This window comes from Macaca nemestrina, chromosome 14 (genome assembly GCF_043159975.1).
Source record: "Macaca nemestrina isolate mMacNem1 chromosome 14, mMacNem.hap1, whole genome shotgun sequence".
In the NCBI taxonomy this organism is placed as follows: domain Eukaryota; kingdom Metazoa; phylum Chordata; class Mammalia; order Primates; family Cercopithecidae; genus Macaca; species Macaca nemestrina.
The window spans coordinates 29057543-29082323 of NC_092138.1; the positions used below are offsets into that span (position 1 = coordinate 29057543).

The 24781-nt window shown below is 40.4% G+C and overlaps 1 protein-coding gene and 1 long non-coding RNA gene across 5 annotated transcripts in view; both read right to left on the reverse strand.

The window, feature by feature from the left end:
• LOC105491781 (phosphatidylinositol-4-phosphate 5-kinase type 1 beta) overlaps positions 1-24781 on the reverse strand; it is a 307266-nt gene that overhangs the window by 121071 nt on the left and 161414 nt on the right. For all 4 annotated transcript variants that reach the window (XM_071077710.1, XM_071077709.1, XM_071077708.1 and 1 more), the window contains one exon: positions 12501-12618. In XM_071077710.1, coding sequence (XP_070933811.1) covers positions 12501-12618 — 118 coding nt within the window. The remainder of the gene's footprint in view (positions 1-12500; positions 12619-24781) is intronic.
• Positions 13935-22889, reverse strand: LOC139358118 (uncharacterized). The gene is made up of 2 exons (XR_011612483.1): positions 14582-22889; positions 13935-14537 (listed from the first exon to the last, which is right to left on the reverse strand). It is a non-coding gene; the product is annotated as an uncharacterized lncRNA (long non-coding RNA).

The window sequence follows — 24781 nt, forward strand, 5'->3', positions numbered from 1 at the left end:
GGCTATGTTGAAACAAGAAGCTCTCTCTATGGGCTTTAAAAGAGGCTCCAGATATACCAAGAAGGCTCTCTGTGAGATTTCTACAGATTTAATTGGTCTGTTTATCTTAATAATTCTATGATGAAAAACAGACATACACTCTTTACCCCCAGAGTCATGCAATAGCATCATGAATCATCCTATCTGTCCAATGAGATAATTCAGTCGTGTTGACTAAGGTGCTTTGTTTCCAGCAAATGTCCATAAAATAACAAGCGAAGATGTGATCCACACTGTGTTTTATCCCTTGAACACCAACCCTATTCTCTTTTCATGATTTTCCCAGAAGATGTCATCTACTCACGGTTTCAACAAGGAGATGACTTCAACATCTGTATCTCCAGCCCAGATCTTTCACTAGGGTTCAAGACCTGTTCATCTAACACTTTAATAGACATTTCTATTTTGGTTATACCACAAACAATTTATATGCAAGAAGTTCACAATCAAGTTAATCTCAAGGCTGTGGTTAGCCCATATGGTGCCTTTGTGGTAATTAGAGAGATGCAGCTCCGGGCCAGGATACAAAGTTGGTGAGTAGAAGAAAGGCTGGGGGCCGGGCGCGGTGGCTCAAGCCTGTAATCCCAGCACTTTGGGAGGCCGAGACGGGCGGATCACGAGGTCAGGAGATCGAGACCATCCTGGATAACACGGTGAAACCCCGTCTCTACTAAAAAAATACAAAAAACTAGCCGGGCGAGGTGGCGGCGCCTGTAGTCCCAGCTACTCGGGAGGCTGAGGCAGGAGAATGGCGTAAACCCGGGAGGCGGAGCTTGCAGTGAGCTGAGATCCGGCCACTGCACTCCAGTCTGGGGGACAGAGCAAGACTCCGTCTCAAAAAAAAAAAAAAAAAAAAAAAAAAAAAAAAAAAAAAAAAAAAAAAAAGAAGAAAGGCTGGGGCCAGGCGTTGTGGCTCATGCCTAAAATCCCAGCACTTTGGGAGGCTGAGGTGGGTGAATGATGAGGTCAGGAGATCGAGACCATCCTAGCTAACACAGTGAAACCCTGTCTCTACAAAAAAATACAAAAAATTAGCCTGGAGTGGTGGCACGCGCCTATAGTCCCAGCAACTTGGGAGGCTGAGGCAGGAGAATCTCTTGAACCTGGGAGGTGGAGGTTGCAGTGAGCCGAAATCGCAACATTGCACTCCAGCCTGGGCAACAGAGCGAGACCCCACTCAAAAAAAAAAAAAAGAACGGCTGGATTCCAGTCTCCACTCCTTCCCCTCGGCCAGCTAGGAGAGCTTGAGCAGTGCACAGCCTGCACAACTGCACATGGTGACCCTAGATCATCTGCTCCCTGTTCTCTGCCTTTTCCCTCTTTCCCTTAGAGAATGGAAGCATTATTTGCCTTGTTCCCCAAACCAGAAACTAGGGCATCATCCTTGACTCATCACATTTTCCCATCTTTCCTATCCAGACTGTTGATGCTACTTGCTCACTTCTGCCAACATCCTAAGTTCAAAAGTTTCATCATTTCATGCCTGAATTGTTATGGCAAGCTTCTGGTCTTAATTTTCCACGCTCATCCCCTCCAGTACATTCACCAGGAAACTAGGCATCTTTCTGAAATGCAAATCTCTTCATGTTTTTCTGGCCTTTCACATCTTTTGCAGAAAGACAAACATTGCATGTTCTCACTTATTTGTGAGATCTAAAAATCAATGGTTCTTAACAGAGCTTTCAAAGGCCATGAATGACCCAGCCTCCTCCCCAGCCTTCCCTCTCATGACTTCCTCCTTCAACTTTAGCTCTAGCCCCAGAGACTGACTTCTCATGTTCTTTTTTTTTTTTCAGTTTTTAAAAAATTTATTTATTTATTATACTTTAAGTTCTAGGGTACATGTGCACAACGTGCAGGTTTGTTACATATGTATACATGTGCCATGCTGGTGTGCTGCACCCATTAACTCGTCATTTACATTAGGTACATCTCCTAATGCTATCCCTCCCCCCTACCCTCTTCCCACGACAGGCCCTGGTGTGTGATGTTCCCCTTCCTGTGTCCAAGTGTTCTCATTGTTCAATTCCCACCTATGAGCGAGAACATGCGGTGTTTGGTTTTCTGTCCTTGTGATAGTTTGCTCAGAATGATGGTTCTTAAAAGTGCTGCATACTCTCAACTCCCAGGCTTTTGCGTTGTCCTGTGCCTGTGACAACCTCCCTTCTACTTCCACCTGCCTACCACTCATTGTTGTATTTAATCAGCATTTAAAAAATACCTATTGAGCATCTGCTATGTCCCAGGCATTCATAAAGCTTATATCCCAGTAGGAGGAAACAGACAGTAAACAAGTAAATACGTTACACATCAGAATGTGGTAAGTGCAGGGGAGAAAAAATGGATCATGGAAAAAGCAGCAGAGAACACCAGCAAAGAGTGAGGAATGGGTTGCAGTAAATTCCAAATAGGGTGGTCACTGAAGGCCTCCTTGCAAAGGTGGCATTGGAGCAGAGGTTGAGACCAGGCAGCAAGCCACATGGCTATCTGGGGAACGGGCACTTCAGCAACGGGAAGAGCAAATGCAAAGGCCTGAGACGTGGTGGGTTCAAGGCACAACAGGAGGCCAGTGGCTGGAGCAGACAGGGTGAGGAGGAGCCCTGAAAGGGATGGAGCCAGAGAGGTCAGGGGGACAGACCACATCCAGTGCTATAGGCCACTGGAAGGACTTTGTTCTTTTTTCTAAGGGAGCTGAAAAGCCATTGGAGGGTCTGGAGCAGAGGACCTCTCTGTTGGGTTAGGAAACCACTGGAGAAAGACAAAGGGAAGATGCAGGGAGCATAATTCATAAGCTGCTGCCACAGCTTCAGCTTTCAGTGCCTGCTGAGACAGCACTTGCTCCGGAAAACTCTTCCTGGTTCCATGGATAAAAGATCAATTGCTTCCTGGCCCTGGATATTCTCATCACAGAAGTCACCACAAAATCCTGCAATTGCCTGTTTCCTTTTCCCCGAGTTGCAGAGATTGTAAAACTCTGTGCAGCAGAAACTGTGACTATCTTACACCGTGATACAGTTCCAAGACCTGTGCCTTCGAACATGGTAGGTGCCTACATACGTGGTAGGTACTCAAGACATTTCTGTCAGATGGCTGAACTCCACCAACAATTGTATGGCTGTAAATATCACTGTTTTTGGTTTTATTAAACTCAGTGTTTATTAACTAATAATCCACATCATTGACTAGAGAAACACTGGGTGGCAGAGAAAAAGGTAAAGAGGCCATGCAGGTGCGAGATAGACCCAGCCTGGCAGAAGCAGGAGCTTAAAGAACCACATCGTCTTTAAATTTTTCTATTTTTAAATTTTTGATTGGCAAACAATGATTTGTTTAATTTCAATTTTTTTTATTTCAATAGCTTTAGGGGTACAAGTGGTTTCCGGTTACATGGATTAATTGCATAGTGGTGGAGCCTGGGATTTTAGTGCACCCATCACCTGAGTAGTGGACGTTGTACCCAACAGGCAGTTTGTCATTCCCCACCCCCTGCCCACCCTGCCTCTTCTAAGTCTTCAGTGTCCATTATACCACTCTGCATGTCTTTGCATACCCATAGCTTAGCTCCCACTTAGAAGTGAGAACATGCAGTATTTGTTTTTCTATGAGATGTAATAATTGTATACATGTATTGGGTATGTGACATTTTTTGATCATGAATACACTGTAGAATGATCAAATCACGATAGCTAACATATCCATCACCACACACACTTCTTTGTGGTGAGAATATTTAAAATCCACTTTAAAAAATTAATTTAGAAAGATATACATTACTATTAACTATAGTCACCTTGCTATACAATAGATCACCAGAACTGATTTCTTCCATCTAACAGACTTGTATACATTCGCCAACATTTTCCTTGTTCTCTATCCACGTCCTACCACCTCAGCCTCTAGTAATCACCATTCTCCTCTACTTCGATGAGTTCAATTTTTCTAGATTCCACAAGTAAGTGAGATCATGTGATATTTATCTTTCCGTGCCTGGCTCATTTCAGTTAGCACATTGTCCTCTACGATCATCCATGCTGTTCTAAATGACAGAATTGTGTTGTTTTTAAAGGCCGAACAGTATTCCATTGTGTATATATATCACATTAAAAAATCCATTTATCCTTTGATGAGCATTTATGTTGTTTCCATCTTTCCCATTGTGAATAATGCTGCAGAGAACATGGGAGTGCAGACATCTCTTCACTGTACTGATTTCCGTTGCCTTGGATAGATACCCAGTGGTGGGATTGTTGGATCATATGCTAGCTCTATTTTTAGCTATTTGAGGAACCTCCCTATTGTTTTCTAAAATGGCTGTATGAATTTACATTTCTACCAACAGTATATGAGAGTTCCCTTTGCTCTACCTCCTCATCAAACACTTGTTATCTTTTATCTTTTTTGATAATAACCATTCTAACAGGTGTGAGGTGATATCTCATTGTGGTTTTCTCTCATGATTAAGAATGTTGAACTTTTTTTATGTATCTATTGGCCATCTGTCTTTTTTTAAAAAAAAAGACAAGGTCTCGCTCTGTCACCCAGGCTAAAGTGCAGTGGCCTGATCACGGCTCATTGTAGCCTTGACCTCTCCAGGCTCTGGTGATCCTCTCACCTCAGCCTCCTGAGTAGCTGGACTACACGCATGTGCCACCATGCCTGAATACTTTTTTGTATTTTTGTAGAGATGGGGTTTTGCCATGTTGCCCAGGCTGGTCTCAAATTTCTGGGCTTAAGCAATCCACCTGCCACAGCCTCCCAAAGTGCTGGGACTACAGGGGTGAGCCAACATGCTTGGCCTGTATACATACACACACACACACACACACACACACACACACATATATATTTTGAGAAATGTATATTTAGGTCCTTTGCTCATTTTTAAATAGGGTTATTAGTTTTCTTGTTATTGAGTAGTTTGAGTTCCTTATTTATTTTGGATATTAACCCCTTACCTGATGCATTATTTGCAACTATTTTTTCCCAATCTGTAGATTGTCTCTTCACTCTGCTGTTTCCTTTGCAGTGCAGAAGCTTTTTAGTTTGATGCAATCCCTTTGATCTATTTTTACTTTTTTGCCTGTGCTTTTGGGGTCACATTTAGGAAATCACTGCCCAAATCAATACTGTGCAGTAGTTTTTCCCTATGTGTTCTTCAAGTAGTTTTACAGTTTCTGGCCTTCCATTTAAGACTTTAATCCATTTTGAGATGATTCTTGTTTATGATGTGAGGTAAGGGTTCAATTTCATTCTTCTGAATGTGGATGGCCAGTTTTCCCAACACCATTTCTTGAAGAGACCATCCTTTCCCCATTGTGTGTGCTTGCCACTTTTGTCAAAAGTCAATTGACTACAGATGTGTGTGTGTGTGTGTGTGTGTGTGTTTATTTCTGGACTCTCTATCCTATTCCATTGGTCAATGTGTCTGTTTTTATACTAGTACCATGCTGTTTTGATTACTACAGCTTTGTAGTAGCCATATCTTGAGGATATAGGCATCTGAAAAAACATCAAGGCTAAAAAATCCCAAAAGTTTTGTTCTGAGCTTGTGAATACTTAAGTCCCTATCATAGAAAGACCTGAAAGGAGGGACAGTGAAAGAAAAAGTGAGAGGAGGGAGAGAGAAACTAGCAGAAACATCATTAAAAGGTAGTTTCTAGATATGACCTTTTACATTATTCTGCTTTGAAAATACTGAGGATAAAGGAAACAAAATTATCCAAGAAAAGAAAGAAGCAAGTGTTTGCTGGCTTCCTAAGTCACTGGCAACTTTCATCTTCCACTTCCCCTTCATTCTGTTAGCCTTGCTTCTCAACAATCTCTTACTAAACAGCATTAGAGCCTAAGCCTACAGATGAGTTGAGGATAAGTTAGGAAAACAGAAATAGCTATCAGACTGCAGACAGGACGCCATAAAAACCAAGAGGAATCAGAGAGCGCTTGCCCAGCCATGTGTGCAGACAAAGTGTTCTTGTGGAAGAGTGACTCGTGAAAAGGGCATGAGATTTGTACCAGCTGCTAGTTATGTGATCCCGAGTAAGGAATTTAGCATCTTGGAGTTTTAGAAGCCTCATTTCTAAAAATAAAGGTAATAATATCTACCGGAAAGTTACTGGAAGTTTTTAAAGTGAATGCTTTTGAAATCCCTGGCAAACAGTGACCACGTATTGCTGTTGTTAATTTTATGACACGATCACACACAGGTGAGAGAAGCACATGGCCTACAATATACTCATTCCACAGGCAGGTAAGAAGAGCTGACACCACCCTAGGATGCACTGAGGTTCTCAGCCTACTGCCCATGACTTCAGGGTGATCCAAAGAGACACGAAAGCATTCTGAGTGAAGCAAGAAAATGTTGGGTTTCTCATTTACTCACGAATTTGGGACCCTGGAATATAAAGGTGTGGACTCCAAGCTCTCATAAAAAGTGAAGGCAGACCCTAGACTCTCTTTAGGAATTTGGATTCTTTGCTCCATGGCATTTGAATTCCTGACGCAGAACTTCCTTATGAGTAGGAGTTTATGTTGTGAAAATATGAAAACAACAAAGGATGCAGCAATTAGAGGCTGCAAATAGAGAAATTAGGGGGGTGATCCAGAAAGAGGTGTCTAGAAAAAACTGGATTCAGACCTAAACATCTGCTCCCAATGAAAGTCTCCAATTCTTCTATAAGCAGTGACATTAAAAAAAAAAAAATGCAGTGACATAATATGAAGGCTATTTCATTGGTTACTACACTGTCAAATATTCTTTTATTATGTCATTTATATATAACATGAATGAAATAATAAATTGTTTTGATCCATTTTAATAACCCTTTGGGGGCTATTCATAGCCCAGCATCAATGTGCAATAAACTGTGATTATGATACTGAACAGGAGTACCACCATTATGCTGTAGAATTCTATGGTTTCTCACTCTACAACTCAGTTACTACATTCTCTTCTAAGCCACCTTCTTTGCAACATTGCCTCTTAAGAGCAAATGAAGAGGAGAGATGGGAACATTTTAATTAGTCATGATCAAACGCCCCCATGCGTGCTCCTGGGTTTTATGCACCTTCCAGGCACTTGTCATCTGTGCAAGCTGTTCTAATGTATTCATGCTCTTGCTTCTATTTCCTGCAGGGTCTCCCTGCTATACCCACTGGAGAAAAAGAAAGAGCAAAGCACAACCCAGCTGGGCCCTGCCAATGTAAATTAACAATGTAAACTTGCCCCATGTGGCGGAGATAATTTTATGTGCCATTTCTTCCCCTGATAGTATGAAATATTCACTCTGCTCGCTTTCTTATTGGTGCAGGTGAGCCTGAAAAGACTCATGTAAGTTCTACTGGATTTTTGAATAACCAGGCACATGATGGAGAAGGAAAGAACCCATGGCTGGTTGCCCAAGCAGAGATGGGAATGCTCTGGGGCCATTTGGCTTTGCCTTGGGAGGTGTTTGTCTAGGAAAAAATAAGGAAGAAGGAAAGTTTGCACTGCTGCATGCAGAAGCTCCTTCACCATGCTGTTTCACAATCCAAATTATGCATGTTTCAACATGAAACTTGTTATCAGCATGCACATGGTAAATTTTAATGGGACTGAACACATAAACAGAATAATTCAGGCAGGAATCCAGATGCAACAGCAAAAAACTAAGTAGAAATACACACAAATCGCAGGTATTCAATATTACACCTAAGTATGGGTTACCAACGGCTAGAGATTGTTCCCACACCCCCGACTTACATCACTATATCTTCACAAGTGTGGGTTTGAGTAGCCCAAGTTTGCCAGCCACCATGATGTACTTTGTGACTGGCACTGTATCCTTTGTTTCTTCACAGGGTTTTTCAAGCAATGTCTTATTTCCTATTTCTGTGCTTTCCTTTAGCTAAACTCTTCCAAAATGTGTTTTGTTAAAGGTGTTTGACTTCTTTCGGCTGTGTTCTTCAGAATGGACAATCACAGGTCAATGGGCTAGGGAGAGGCTAGCTTGAGTACATATTTGCTAAGAGATCTGTGATTCTCATCAAATATGGGAAGCATGAGGCCACCTGGTGAAGGGTCTTCAAGCTCTTGGGGAGACCACTGTTTGATCTAGGCTCTGACCCCACCAGTGTGTGTAACCTTGGGCATCTCCCTTTGCTGATCCCAGCTTCAGATTCCTCATCTGTAAAATGAAGGATTGAGCTAAAAAGTCACTGAAGGTTATTATACCTGACACTTAAGCATGCTGTGTCATGTAAACAACCCTTTCCTCATCGATCACACTCCAGATCATTAGGTGTGGCCCCAGATAGAGCGGTTTGGAGGTGAGCTTCCAGAGACTCCAAGGTTTATTGGGGAATTGCCTCAGTCCTGTGCTACAGGTGTCTCCAGTGCAGGCACAGGTGGGTGGCAGCTGCTGTTGGGGACCAGGTAGTCATGTTTAGCTAGGGCCACTGCCTTTGTTCTGTTTCTTGCAAGCCCCAGAGATGTGTCTAGTTACTGAACCATGTGCATGGTGAATGAGGGAGGTGGACAAATGGAATCAAACAAAAACACACTTATGTACCTGGCTCTATCTTTCCCCCATCGTCTGTGGGTCTGTGTGTGTGTGTGTGCATGTGTGTGTGTGTGTTTCAGATGCAGTCTTGCTCTGCTGCCCAGGCTAGAGTGCAGTGGTGCAATCTTAGCTCACTTCACCCTATGCCTCTGGGGTTCAAGTGATTCTCCTGTCTCAGCTAACCAAGTAGCTGGGACTACAGGCTCATGCCATCATGCCCAGCTAACATTTTTGTATTTTTGGTAGAGATGGGATTTCGGCATGTTGGCAAGGCTGGTCTTGAACTCCTGACCTCAGGTGATCCACCTGCCTTGGCCTCCCAAAGTGCTGGGATTACAGGCATGAGTCACCACACTTGGCCTCTCTCTACCTTTTAAGTTATATTTACATACATAAAAGTGAAAAGAAATTGTGAAATTAACGCTCATGTATCTATCTTCCAGCATCAACTCATGAATGGTAAACTCATTCATGATCAATCAATGATCAACTCATGGCCAATCTTGTTTCTTCAAGACCTCCAACCACTCTGCTGCCTTACTTCCCTCAGTTTTTTCTTTTGGGGCTGGGGGCATTCAATTTATTTATTTTTAACAGTTATAGTGAGATATAAGTCAGAAAGCATTCAATTCACCCATTTAGAGTATATAATCCTTCCGATTAATTTTTGAATTGATAAATAAAATTGTATATTTTTATGGTATACAACACGATGTTTTGATGTGTGTATACATTATGGAATGGCTCAATCAAGTTAATTACCATATTCTTCACCTCACATATTCATCACTTTTTTTGTGGTGGGAACTTTTTCTTTTTTTAAAAAAAATGATATATAATAGTTGTACATATTTTGGAGGTATATGTGATATTTTGATACCTATACACAATGTGTAATGATCAAATAAGAGTAATTGGGATATCTATCACCTCAAGCATTTATCTTTAAAATCTACTTTCTCAGCAATTTTCAAGTATATATTATTATTATCTATAGTGACCATGTAGAATCGATCTCCCACATTTATTCCTCCTCTCTAATTCAAGTTTTGCTATTTATTTATTTTTATTTTTGTTTTTTTGAGATGGAGTCTTGCTCTGTTACCCAGGCTGGAGTGCAAAGGTCTGCACTCGGCTCACTGCAACCTCCGCCTTCCAGGTTCAAGTGATTCTCCTGCCTTAGCCTACCGAGTAGCTGGGATTACAGGCACGTGCCGCCACGCCCAGCTAATTTTTGTAGTTTTAGGGTTTCACCATGTTGGCTCGAACTCCTGACCTCAAGTGATCTTCCCACTTCAGCCTCCTGAAGTGCTGGGATTACAGGCATGAGCCACCGTGCCTGGCTGTCTAATTCAAATTTTGTATGCTTTGACCAACTCCTCAGATTCTGTTGAAGTACATCCCAGATATCAAACAATTTTATCCATAGGTATCTCAGCGTATCCTCTAAAAGACAAGGATTCTCCTTTTAAAATAGAACCATGATATTATTATCCCACCAAAAAAGTTATTTCTCAACACCATCAAATATCTAGTCAATCTTTATATTTCCTTAGCTTCCTATAATTTAGAAGCTTGTTTATTTGAGTGGCCTGGACCTATCTGTTAATGTTAATAATGTTCCTGATAAAAACTCTTCCCTCTAGCCATATTGGTCCACTAAATGTCCCTCTGAAAACTGAATACATCCACATCTCTGGTTCTACAGTGCCCCTTCCAACCCTTCACCCCTGAGCATCCATCTCTTTTCTACCTTTTAAAATCCCTTGTAATTTTTAAGGCATGGTTAAAACCACACCATGCTCATAAGAAGACCTCCTAATCATCACCCCAAGAAAGAGAAAGACCTCTACCTCAACCCTAGAGTATTTCATGTTTTGCTTCAGTTTCTACATTTATTGCCTGGTAGAGTTGATTGGTTTTCTACATAGACAAATTAGCATTCCAGTTTGATTTTAAGTTCTTTGTGTGTCGTGACTTGTAGTTTTTTGAATTTCCCTACAAGTATTAGCAAAGTGTTTTAGATATAATAGGTGTTCAAAGTGCCCACTGATTGATTACGTTTTGCCAGCTACAGGCACAAGGACTTCTCTCGTGAGAAGTGATGAGCTAGATTCTTATGCTCCTTTGTAAATACTCTAACCACATTATGAAAATAATTTTTCCAGCTTAAAGACTCATTAGGAAACTTGGGTAGGCTGTGTGGGAAGTTGTTCAGAAAAGGCTCTTCCCAAAGAAAGCAAATTTGTGAGGTCTGAATGAATGAAAGAATGGACGTCCAGCCTTTGGGGCAATGGATATGGGAGGGCTAAAGACAGGCATCCATCTGGTCATACTGACTGGATCAGCAGTGTGAAACCTAAGTCTAAGGCATCTCTTCAGCTGGTGAGAAGTTCAAGGAAATTCAGAAAGAGAATCCATTAAATTTGAGTGTGTGGCAGAAGATGAGAGATCTATCTTGTTTTCCATAATATAATATCGAAACCCCATTGGGGGTATATCACCAGTATAACCACATTGTAAACCCCATCTCAAACACATCACTCCATTATCATCAGTATAACCACATTGTAAACCCCATCTCAAACACATTTTCTGAATGATGACAACCTTCAGTAATTACAGAATGGCTAGAAACCAAAGGATGTTCTCTCTCTCTCTCTCTCTCTCTCTCTCTCTCTCACACACACACACACACAGAGAGATAGAGAACAAATGTGTGTGCTTGTGTACTTGCATTGGTAGTGACGGGTAGAGGCACCTGAGGCTTCAATTAAAGGGGAGTGGTAAGAGAAAAAGAGCAATATATACATTTAAGGGCAGCAGGATGCCAGGGACTTTCTACCTTGCCCTCACCATTCTTTGGAGACTTACTGATGTGCCTTGAGAAAGCAGTATTGCTTCATTAGGCAGAAGTCATATGATTTTCTTACGGACCAAATAAAGAAGATCATTCACAGATTTTCTTTTTTCTTTTACAAGATTCAGAGGAGACATAAGAGAGTCTTCATCAGCACAGAGTAGAATCAACTTTTAATTATTTATATCTTATCCAAAGTATAAGATGCATATTATATACTCTTTGTTACACGTGTTGCTATACTTCCTCTGAAAAGCACTGTCCCAGGATCTGGCTCAAGTCTTATTAAGATCATTCAGAATGGGATGCACAATAAATATTTGATGGCATTCTTCCTACAGTCTTTTGGAAACCAATTTTGAAGAGCCCCAGGGCGTTAACAGTGATCAAATTATGAAACAAACCATTTTTTCACTTGCAACAGAAAGTTCCTGGCTCCTTGAACAGGAATGAGGTAAAACTCTGAGGTCACATCAGACTACCTCTCACAAAAAGGCTGTTGTGTCTGTACCTCGTGTGCCAGAAGGCAGATGAAGAGCACAGACAAATCTGAGGATAAAACATGCCCTTGTATCAAATAAAAATATGTTTAAAAAGTCTGCCTGAAGAGATCTTGAGAACAAAACTATCCAGATTCTTTAAAATGTTTATTCAAATTTGTAGGTCAAGGTGAAATGGTTGTGGGCCAAGGTAGTTTAGAGGAATGGTACAAATAAGGCAATTAACATAGAAAGGCTTTTGAATAGAATCTAATCAGCAAAATTCACAGGAGTATTTAGAACTAATTATAACATATCTGTTAGAATAATTATCTGAAGTCACAACTGATATTATAGTTATTTAAATATCAATTACCATCGCAGATTTTGCAGTTATCAGTAAAAGCTACGTAGTCACATCAACATTTCTTGAAGCTAAATTTATAATCATTATAAAACTTGGAACTTTTACTATGCCCCAGAGCTTTATAAAATGAGAGACACAAGCCACTTGTTGCTGTTGCTACGAGACAAATGTTTACATCACACATTTCTATAGAAGGAAGAAAAATGACAGGTTCTTACCAAGTAATCATCAGGCTTGATACCAAAAAGTTCTCTGAAATATCGGAATGCTAATGGAGCGTATGTCTTAAATCTAAAGTCTGGGTAGTGATGTGCTGGGGTCAGATTGCTCCCTTCGCTGAAGTCAAAATATTAAAAAGAGAGAAAGAAAGAACACATTAGCAAGGACAATTTTGACTGCAAATTCTAGCTGTATTAGTCCTGGGCCAATGTTACCTCTAGAAAAATCATCCCCTGAGAGTGGGTTTCTCAAAGTTCATGTCATAAAGGCCAATGATCACCAGGTAGAAACAGATGCTAGTTAGTGAGGGTCACTCTGTGCAGGCATTCCCTGTCAATCAGTGTCACAAGCCTGAAAATTCATTTATCTTTTTGTGCTTTCTTCCTGGGAAGATCACTCCATTATCACCAGTATAATGACATTGTAATGCTTTGGGTAAAAGATCTAGGCCTTAGAGTGTGGAGCAATTTCAAAAATGCATTTTTTTTAACCATGAAGTTTGGATATTTGGCAAACATTGTTAACCAGGGATAAGTGAAATTAATTCTTAAAACATCCTACCAACAAAGAGAACCATCACACGGAATAGGACCTCGATCTGAACTCTTTTATTTACACTTAAAAAAAAAGAGATCTTACATATTAAAAAAATTTAAAACCTGATTTCCATTCCCCAGTATATCATTGTCTTCTTTTCCTTTTTCTGGGTTCATTTTGAAAAATTATACACAATACTTATGATACATAAAATGTACAAAGAATAAACCAGTGCATATCAATGAATCCAAAATGCTGCTTAAGACATAAAACATTATCCATACAGCTGAATCCCCTTCTGTACTTTTTACTGGTCAGATCCATTGAGGGATCCACTGGCCTAAATGTTGATGTTTATCAGTCTCATCCTTTTTATTCTTTGACTCCATACAGTATTACCTAATACATGAGCTCAGTCAAACCACCTAAGACACTCATTCTTAAATTTTTCAGTGTTTTCATTGTTAAAATTTTCAGAAAAATTAGAACAATGCAATAGAATTTTATGTAAAGGTTCAAGATCCCTTTGATCTACATTCTAGGTGGGACATTGAGAGCCTACGCAAGTTTATCATGGTCTGCTTTTTATGGATACCACACAAAAAGGACTGGGCAAATGACAAAGACTTTCAGCACAGAATAAACACTTTGGGTCTACTACAGTTTAAGTTGTTGAGATCAATCAGATTCTTGCATCAATGCCTGGCACATAGCAGACACTCAATAAGTATTTGTTGAGTGAAAGAATGAGTCTTCAACATAATGCTAATAGAGAAGATGTGATTTTTACATGGAAATTACATTACAAAATCAATGTGTAAGGCAGAAATTCAGCATAGTCACAGGTCACCCTTGAAAACTAGGAAGTATCTATTCAATATATCATATGCAACTAGTTTTTCCTCCTGCACGATTACCGATGACTGTTTTGTTTTTTTGTTGTTTTTTTGCTGAGTACCAGAGGACGGAGCTGGCTTGTGTTGTTAGGGGTTAGCACCATATAATAAATGGTTATCTTGAAAGGCAGGATTACACTCAGGCAGCAGCAAGGCTACACACTAGGAGAGTGATACAGGGACTAAGACTGCCTGAGAGAAGAGCAGTCACATTGTAAGGAATGACCCCCAAATCATCTGCTCATTTAAATGGTTACTGTTTCTCTAAGCAAGCATAGTTGAATATTTAGTACTAATGTATGATGCCCTGGTGCTGTATCCAACCATTTTCTCTTTCTATATTTTGGGATTTAGGAGGGGATTCGATCCCATGGGACTGTCAAAAGGAATGATTCTGAAACGTATATGGCACGTGATAATTTATTAATATAAATGTAGATTATATAGAAATAAAGGGTAAAAGCAAAGAGGCTCAAAGAGACCTATAACATCCTTCGTGACTCAATTTTGCAAGCAAGTAAATATAACCACAATGCCTTAGGTTCTGAAGCAGGCTGCTTTCAGTGGGCTAAGAGCGTTGCCAATTTCTTCTCTCTTTTTCACCTTTTATCTCATACAAAGGAACTCATTTCTTCTCTCTTTTTCACCTTTTATCTCATACAAAGGAACTCATTCTATTGGAGCAGATTTCCTTCAACATTCAAAGAGGTAAGATAAAACACCCATGTTCCACTTAAATGGAGTTTCTCTCATATTTTTGCAGTTTTGGGCCCAAGATTTTATCAGAGAGGATGCTGCATTTACTATTATTATTTTCATTTTGGGTTAGTTCTGAGCTCCTTGGATTATTCATCTTTCCCTGAAGTTTCCATTCATTATAAAAATTTTCCTTAGATTCACATCTCTCTGACTACTGTGATTTATTCAGTTATGGTGTAAAAATGATAGTGTTAGGTTTCCCTGGAGTGAGACAGACACACAAACACATGTTCACACACACACACAAGAATGCTCATGTACACACAGCAGAGCAGCTTCAGGTAAAGAACAGGAACCTTTATTTCCTTAGGCATACAGAAATAATAATAGGTATTTGGTGGTTTAAAAAACCACTAAATCATTCCATGAAAAAGAATTAAATCTAGGTAGCTTTGGGCCATATTAAGATACAGAGAAGTATGGGCCAACTGTGAGGAGGCTTACCTACATGGGACAATCAAGAAAATATATTTGTGTAAACAGAGAAAATGAAAAGGAGTGGGCATAATACTTAATGGAGGCATCATACAGAATGGATGTTGCTTCACGGTGTAATTAACATATAGGAAGTAACAATTAATTGCTGAGGTTACACAATCTTGAACCTCTGTATTTGTATGAATGGAAAGGAAAATTCTCATATAGTGGCTTCTATAAATTAGGTTCATAGTACATCACAACTCTTTGTTTTCTCTCCTAGGAGATTTTATTTTATGGCTTCTATTTTCCTTTGGTTAATATTAAGATTGGGCTGTACTCTCTTAAGTCCTACTGGATACACTGTGTGGTAGTTAAGATGGTGGATTTTATAGTCCAGGGAGACCTCGGTTCAAGTTGCCTCTGTAATTTACAAGCTGAGTTTCACCAGGCCCAGTACGGAACCTCTACAAATTAAGTGGCTTAGTACATGAAAAGGTGAAAGTTAAAGTACTTTGAATGCAGGGAGCCATCAACACATTTGGATGATTGAGGCTATATAGGAAACAGCCCTGAGCCAAACACTTCACATGAGGAATGTGTTGAAAATGTAGTTAAAAAGAAAAATAAATGACAAAATGGGAAAATATTTACAACTCATATCACAGACAATGGGCTAATCTCCTAATATAAAGAGCTCCAATAAACTGCATAAAAGTCCAAAAAGTCCAGCCAGGGCAATATGGTGAAACCCTGTCTCTATGAAAAATACAAACATTTGCTGGGCATGGTGGTGCACACCTGTAGTCCCGGCTACTTGGTGGGCTGAGGCAGAAGGATCGCTTGAGCCCAGGAAGTTGAATGTGCAGTGAGCTGAGACTGCGTCACTACACTCCAGCCTGGGCAACAGAGCAAGACCCTGTCTCAGAAAAAAAAAAAAAAGAAGATCAAAAAGTTAACTTAAAAAAATAGCTGAGGATACGATCAGGCACTTCACAGAAATGAAAAGATATGACTCAAACATAAGATGCTCAACCTCATTCATAAAATAAATGTTACTGAGAGACATTTTACCTGGAAGACTGGTGAAAATCCACAACTGTGATATAGCTTGAGGAGAACTGGTATTCTGAAATATTGTTAGTGGGAATGTAAATTGAGATATTTTTTCCCATAAAGGACATTTTCACAACTGCTATCAAAATTACAAACATGTAATTCCTTGATCCAGCAAATACATGCCTATGTTGTTCTATGGATAAACTAGCATTTGTCCAAAACAATATATGTGAACATGGTTACTCATTATGGCAACCTGGATGGCCTTCAGGAGAGGACTCGTCTAATTAATTATGATTCAGCTACACAATGGAATTTTATGCGGTATTAAGAAAAGAATGAGTGCTTATTACGTACTGACATGGCAAGATCTCTACGATAAATTGTTAAGTGGATGAAACGATGCAGAATGCTGTGTATGGTATGTCACCACTTGTATAAAAAAGAAAACAAATATTCTTTTGGCACGCATATTCATAAAAAATCCTTGAAGGAAAAACAAGCCACAAGTAACAGTGATAACTGGAGTTGGACACTGAAAAAAGGCACAGGGACAAAAGAAACTTTTCACAGTATTCCTTTTAAGAACAGGACAAACCTTGCTATGTATTATCATTCACAAAATTAAATAGATTTTAAAAGTTAGAGGTTAAAAGCCATAAACTGATCCCTCTTCCCCCAAATAGAGCCCTCCATGCTCAGCACCACAGCAGAAGGTTTGTTTACCTCCGCATATTTAAGCTGCTCCAATGAATAACAAATACCAGCTTGACATGAATGAAGTCTAGTGAAGGAAATGCAAATTAATGAGATCGCTGGCCCCTGCTGGGCCTGGATGTTTGTCAGGGGAGCATGAGTGCAGAGAAAACAGCAAGTCCAGTGAAGGTCAGCCAGCAGGCAACAACCTTGGTTCTCTGAGGCCTCACGCGGGCACATTTACTGTGTGTAGATGTGGGTGCCAGCCCACAGACGTTCCCCACAGAATCTCCACAGCACAGGTACCAAGTGCTTAGCAACTTCCAGCATGGCCGAACTGCCAACATTCAAACACAAGGACTGCAATCAACATTTGCCTGCTGAAGTCCGCAGGCTTTCCTTGCCTGAGACTGGGGTTACCTGTTGGGTAATTGTGCTCAGCATCCAGACTTAGCAAAAATGAAGTCAGAAAAAGAGTAGACCTCCTAACAGTTTAAGATTTACCTTATATTTCTTCAGTGCACTTATGTAGGGTATAAAAAAAAAAACCACCCAACAACTGACTTTCCTGTCTTGGCATAAGTTGAAGCTTTGGAAATCTCAGCTACGGGGTTTTAAGCAGTGGTTCTAGATGCTTGGATCCCATGGGCCAGTAAAATTTCGATAACAAAAATTTGGAATTCAACCTTGGATTTCCAACTTTATTTTGCCAAGTAAGAACCTAAACAATTAAGCAAACACACGTTACAATCCCTATCACATCACAAAAGGGCATTTTTAGCTCCAAAAAAGGAGAAAGAAATTTCAAATAAAGAACAGAAGTTTCTCTGTCCTCTTCCCCACTTATTCACTAAGAAGCAGTTAAAGTTCAATCACAGACCAGCTCTGGCATTCCGATATTCACCTATTCTGAGGCAAGTTCATTTTTAAGGCCAAAGCTACTGCTCGTCTTAGTCTAAAAATACATATATCTTAATGGCAACGTATGTTCACAATTACACAATGTTGAAGTTTGAGGAAGCATTGGCCACCATCTGGAATTCCCCATTTAGCAGATAAATCAAAGTCCAGGGAGGGAAAATAATGGCCCAAACTGATCAGGAACAAACATGATTGGGAGATGAGACTCACATCAGGAGAAAAGTCACAAGCAGATAGGAATGGCTTAACTCAGACTTGACGTTCCTCTGTTATTCTTTTCAGGATTCAGTTACAAGTTTCAGAGGTTTCTCCCTGCCCAAATACCCAATTACTTCCACATGAGGCCCTCACACCACAGGGGCTGGTGGGTAGAATTTCACTTACAGAAGCTTTGGTCAGCTGGTGTTCTCCTCTGTGTGTACTAATAACATCACGGCTTTGTTTATGGGGTTTTAGAGCCCGATGACCAAGTGCTAGTTTTGGTGGCACTGGACTGAGAGATGTGGTGGTAAGCAATGGGGTTAAAACTAATTTAGCATCTCAAACTAACACAAGGGGTCCAGTTTTGGAGCTGAGACTCAAAGAGCTTTGTTGTCTCTAGAGCAGCATTTTCCATTTAGTGAGTTTCGTTTATTTCAGATTATAACCAAATCATCAGTAGCGGCTCTGGGGACTTTTGACAAAACTAGTACTTACACAATTCCTAGGTGATAGTGGTCAGTTTCGCTAAAGGATGCTAAATGCCCTCACTTTTGTTCAACAAACGTGACCTTACCCTCTGTGTGACGGGATAAATGAAAGGTGCTTTGTCTTGATGTACAGACATTAGGAAAGCTTAAGGGGCACTACAGTTGGATGAATGCCACTACAATCCAGTAACAAACCACTGATGGTACCCAGTCTTCAAGCTGGACCTTCGTACACAGCAGTTGGTAAAAGTGGCTTTAAGGTATTATTCATTGCCTCTGCCAGTTCAGCCAAGGTGGAGATCCCTTGGTTTCCACATACAATTCTTTACGTTACTAGAGAGAGAGACAGAAATTGGTCCTCTCTTTTGCCAAATTAGATAGTGCTCATGAATGGAAAAGCAAAACAAAGCAAAACAAAAGACACACTCCTTGCTGGTGCCAACCTCCCATTGCTGAGCAGTTCTGTGATGGGTACACATGAACTGCATTGTAAAAGAGGAGGCTGCACCATCTTCAGAGACCAACCAGCTGACAGCCAATCTTTAAAAGTCAGCCTCTGAAGACAGCTTAAATTCCCCAACCAAATAGTGCATTCCGGGATGTTATTTACTGGGAACATGTGACATCATCGGTTATCTAAACATTAAACCATCCAAGAAGTTATTACCATACTGGAAAACTGTGCTTGAAGATAATTTCAAACAAAGTAGAATACTGTATAATATCTAGTGCATGCAATAAATCCTTTATTTTGAACTGAAGGAAGAGGTATATATGGCTTTTATTAATAGGAAATCAGTTTCTCCCCATCCTCACCAAATACACATTGAACAAAGACGTGAAGAGTTTTGATTTGAAGGAGCATCATATTATGGGCTTGCCCAGCAGCAGTCGCCTCTCATTTTCTCCCAAGAAGACTATGCTGGTATCTTTGTTTTCTACCCACATGTACATAAAAATTGGTGCAGAATGTTTGTATAGATCAGGAGTTGGCAATCTTTTTATTTACTTTTCTTTTCATTAAAGGCAATCTTTTTATTTATTTTTCTTTTTATTAAATATAAAGAAATGAGATCTCACTATGTTGACCAGGCTGCTTTCAAACTCCTGAGCTCAAGCAATCCTCCCACCTCGGCCTCCCAAAGTGCTGGGATTATAGGCGTTAGCCACTGCACCCAGCCTTGGCAATCTTTTTCCATAAAGGGCCAGATAGTATTTTGAGCTCTGTGGGCCATACGTTCTCTGTAGCAATTACTCAACTCTGCTGCCATTGTAGAATAGCAGCTGCAGACAATGTGTAAATGAATGGATGTGGCTTTATTCCAATTAAACCCTATTTACAAAAAACGGGCAGTAAGTGGGGCCTGTCCCATAGGCTATTGTATGCTGACCCATATGGTATAAAACAGTGGTCCCTAACCTTTTTGGCACCAGGGACCAGTTTTGTGGAAGACAATTTTTCCACAGACAGTGGAAATGGGGGGATGGTTTTGGGATGAAACTGTTCCATCTCAGATCATCAGGCATTACATGCTCATAAGAAGCAAGCAACTGAGATCCCTTGCATGCACAGTTCACAATAGGGGCTGTGCTCCTATGAGAATCTAATGTTGCCAGTGATCTGACAGGAAGGGGAGCTTGACCTCCTAATACTCACTTGCCCTCTGCTCACCTCCTGCTGTGCTGCTGGTTTCCTAACAAGCCACGGACCAGTACCTGTCTGCAGCCCAGGGTTTGGGAATCCCCGGTATAAGATGGACTCTTGGATAAGTTTATGTCATTATGCCTTGAAATGCAGGCAGTTGGCTAGTTTGTCAAACCTGTAACATTGAGTTATGATATGAGGCAATATTTTATATGAACCTTTGACATATATGTTTGTTTATCATTTAGGATAATGTTTTACCCCTTTGCCACAGTTTCTTGGAATTCTTTTTCAAAAGGTGGGTATTCCCTGGCTGTCCAAATAAATCCTGAAGTGCATGTGGGTCAAACCCAAGGGCAGTCTGTTTTCGTAACAATCTTTACATCAAGGTAAACTCCTGTTTGACAAGTGAAGAGACTGAAATATAGGGGCTTTAAAAATTCCTCAGCTGCATAATTATTCTTGAATATGGAAAGATTTTAAACTTTTACCACCAGCTTTTAAACCATTTTTGCCACTTCCACAGATTAGGGCTGGTTCTGAGGGGAACAAAGAAGCAGATTGAGGTCCACAATTCTAAGATAAAAGCTGGACACTTGTTCTGATTCAATAAAGCAGAAATACCATTCCCATGCTTTATTGCCACAATGTAGAGAAAAACAAAACTCTGGGGCCAGCTAACCCTGAGTTAAAATCTTGGTTTTACCATTTATTGGCTGGATAGCCTTGGGCTAAGTGACTTAATGTCTTAGGGCCAAATTATTTCATATACCAAATAGTGTTCTTATAAAGATGAAAGATAATAAAAATTAATATATGTTATATAAGCCAATTTACTATATGAATAAAACTATGCTTGGTTCAGTTAGTTCTTAAAAATTTTGCCTCCCGGCCGGGCGCAGTGGCTCAAGCCTGTAATCCCAGCACTTTGGGAGGCCGAGACGGGCGGATCACGAGTTCAGGAGATCGAGACCATCCTGGCTAACACGGTGAAACCCCGTCTCTACTAAAATACAAAAAAAAAAATTAGCCGGGCGAGGTGGCGGGCGCCTGTACTCCCAGCTACTCGGGAGGCTGAGGCAGGAGAATGGCGTGAACCCGGGAGGCGGGGCTTGCAGTGAGCTGAGATCCGGCCATTGCACTCCAGCCTGGGCAACAGAGCTAGACTCCGTCTCAAAAAAAAAAAAAAAAAAAAAAAAAATTTGCCTCCCTTTGCCACCTTAGGTTCTTGTTTACATGGTACAAGCATTATAAACCATCCTCCTTCTTCTTTATCCTATCAATGCATGAAAAGTATCTACAACCTTGAGCTTCTGATCCTAACACAGAATTTGGGGTCAAAATATTAAGATATGATCATGATTTTCTTACTTATCTACTTTGAGATTTTGGAACACATTTTGGAAGATCATGGAGCCAGACAGTTAAAAGAGATTTTTATATCCTCTTTCAAATCTTAAAAAGGCCCAGGGCTTTTTCCATCTACAAAATGAAATAATTCACAGGACAAATTATGTACTTGATATTTAAAAATAACTTTGAGCAGCTTCAAAATATATAAATAAGAAAAAAAAAAAAAACAATGCATTTGGTTGCTAGGGGAAATGGATCCTGCAACTTCAGAGAGCAATAAATTAAAACATCTCCAGGTACCTCAAGTAATTAGTTCTATGACCCAGATAGACTCGTTGAGTTCTGGAGCCATCAGAGACTGCAGAGTGTTTTGGATGCTTACAACCAGGGCCTGTCCTGCCCACCTACCCCTTTCCTCATCCCCATATGGGCTTGGAAATACTTGAAGAGAGAAAGCATTATTTGACTGATTTATTCAAGTTTATTTGACATACAATAAAGTATACAATTTGTTACTTTTTCACATGTGTATATCCACCTGTGGAACCATCACCACAATCAAGATACTAAATTTATCCATCACTTTGTAGGGGTTTTTTGATTGCTACAGCAACTAGGAGATATTACTGGCAGGGCCTGGGGACCACAGATCTTCTGAAATGTACTGTCTTGCACAAAGAGGTGTCTTATCCAACAAGGCCAATAGCACCTCCATTGAGAAACACTGGGCCAAATCCCTTTGCTAAATCCATGAAGACACTGAGTCCAGATGATGAAACTGAGGCAAGACTAGTTTCTTCTGTTTACTGTAAATCCATCTGGTGTGCCTGTGTTACTTAACAAACAAGATAGCATCTGCTGAAAGAAATTCTTGGTCTGAATCAAATGTTGAGGCCGGCAGGTGCCATGGTGGCGTGGGAGTCCGAGTCTAGGGGCATAGAGCCAAGCCGGGACAATAATTCTTTTTAATTTAAAAATAACAAGAAAAAAAATGCATCAAATGTTAAATTTTGTATTGCCATTTTTGTTTTGAAGGCAAGATACAGACTTTCATTTTCATGGGGTGTTTTTAGTAAGGTCGCTTGAATGAATAGAAAGCATTTCATGTATACTTTAAATAGTATGGTTTGTTACATGAACCTGAAAAGACAGTCCAGTCATCCCATGTGGCAGCAGAACCATGCTAGGACCCAGGCTATTTTTCACTCTGGTCAATTTGATTTTTTGGTTTTGACCCCAGCAATATTGCCTCACAAATCCATTTTTTTGTTTGTTTGTTTTTTTGAGACGTAGTCTCGCTCTGTCCCCTAAGCTGGGGTGCAGTGGCGCCATCTTGGCTCACTGCAAGCTCCGCCTCCGGGGTTCACGCCATTCTCCTGCCTCAGCCTCCCGAGTAGCTGGGACTACAGGCGCCCGCCACCGCGCCCAGCTAATTTTTTGTATTTTTAGTAGAGACAGAGTTTCACCGTGGTCTAGATCTCCCTGACCTTGTGATCCGCCCGCCTTGGCCTCCCAAAGTGCTGGGATTACAGGCGTGAGCCACCGTGCCCGGCCAAATCCATTTTTTTTTAATTCGAGTACCCACCCAAATCCTACCCATCTGCACCTTTTTCCCTGGACTGGACTCTCGCCTGTCTTTCAGAGTAGATTCACGCCTTCGGTCCATGAATCTCCAGCCTTTGTCTTCAGTCACACAGAACATTCCCTCACAAACTCTGCTATCTTTCCACTCACCAGTCCCCACCTTCCTCTTCCTACAAATCATCACTAAAAGGTAAGGCAGACAGCATGTCATTTTTTGGTCTAATATCTGATTATTTTAAACAGCCCAGAGAAAGGGTTGATTTGTAATTATAATTGTATGCACAGTTCTCTATCGCACTATTTAAATCTAACTTAATCCAACTAAATATGCCTATATGCAAACATCTATATCTATTTAGCCTTTCTAATTCATGCATCTATTTTAAATAGTTTTAATCTATATTTATTATGTATTTTCATTACTCCATTGCATATGTGTATATATATATGTGTATATATACACACACACACATATGTGTATCACTTAATACTTTTCAAAGTTCTTCTTATAGACTTTTACTCATTTTACACAATACTATTATAAAGAAAATGAGGGAGGTAATTTTTTTCTTTTTCGTTCTTTTTTTTTTTGAGACAGAGTCCCACCCTGTCACCCAGACTGAAGTACAGTGGCAGGACCTCAGCCCACTGCAACCTCTGCCTCCCAGGCTCCAGAGATTCTCCTGCCTCAGCCTCCTCCTGAGTAGCTGGGATTACAAGTATGCACATTTATAGGCTGCAAATACTCTAAAATGCTATATTTTAAATGTGACAAGGGATACCTCTAAATAAAGGAAAGTCAGCTAGCTACTCCTCTGCCAGTGAGACACCTGCTGCTGCTACCTTGGATGACAGTGAAGGCCAAAGACACAAAGTGCTAATAGATGTCATTTGGATATTTAAGATGCTTTTAAAAAATGATTTGAGTTTTATTAGTTGTAAGAGACTGTGTGATAACTCCAAGAACAAAATTTGTTATCTACCAGAAAAGTTCTCTCTCTCAAGTGGAAAGTCATGGGCGAGGCCAGTGGTTCTCAAACCTTTCTGTAATGAGAATCACCCCGAGGGCTTGTTAAAACAGATTCCTGGTTCCCACCCACAGAGTTTCTAATTCAGTTGGTTTGGGTGGAGCCCAAGAATCTGCATGTCAACAAGTTCCAGGTGCGCTGGTATTTAGGATTTGGGGACCTCATGCCTGAGCTACGCTTTCCCCAAGAGCCCGTCAATGGCTGGCTATGTTGATTGGACACTGGAAGTAGAAGAGGTCAGTAAGTGAGGATGGGGGGAGCACATGAAACATCTTTATACCCCCACATTCAGCTGTAATGCCCTCAGCACCCTGAGCTCACTGTCTCCACACTCCCACCAAAGTCCTCCATTTCTCCTGTTCTTTGTAGCCAAAGAACAACAAAGTTGAAATCTCTGGGTAGAGACCTTTGGAGACCGTGAGAACTCAAACAAACATCCTGCAAACACACAAGCATTATGAGCCTAAAAAAATCATACCAAAAGATGAAGATAAACTCAAGACCCCCTGGCTTTTAAGAGAAAAATATGTACTTAATACATACTTTTTTTTTTTTTTTTTTGGAATGGTAGACTGTTAAAAACAAACACAAAGAACAATTCCAACTATAGAAAGAAGAGTAGGATCATGAGCAAGGATTATATCTTGGGCCTTGGAGTTGTCCATTTTCTGCCTGGAATCTGGTTCTCATGGCTGC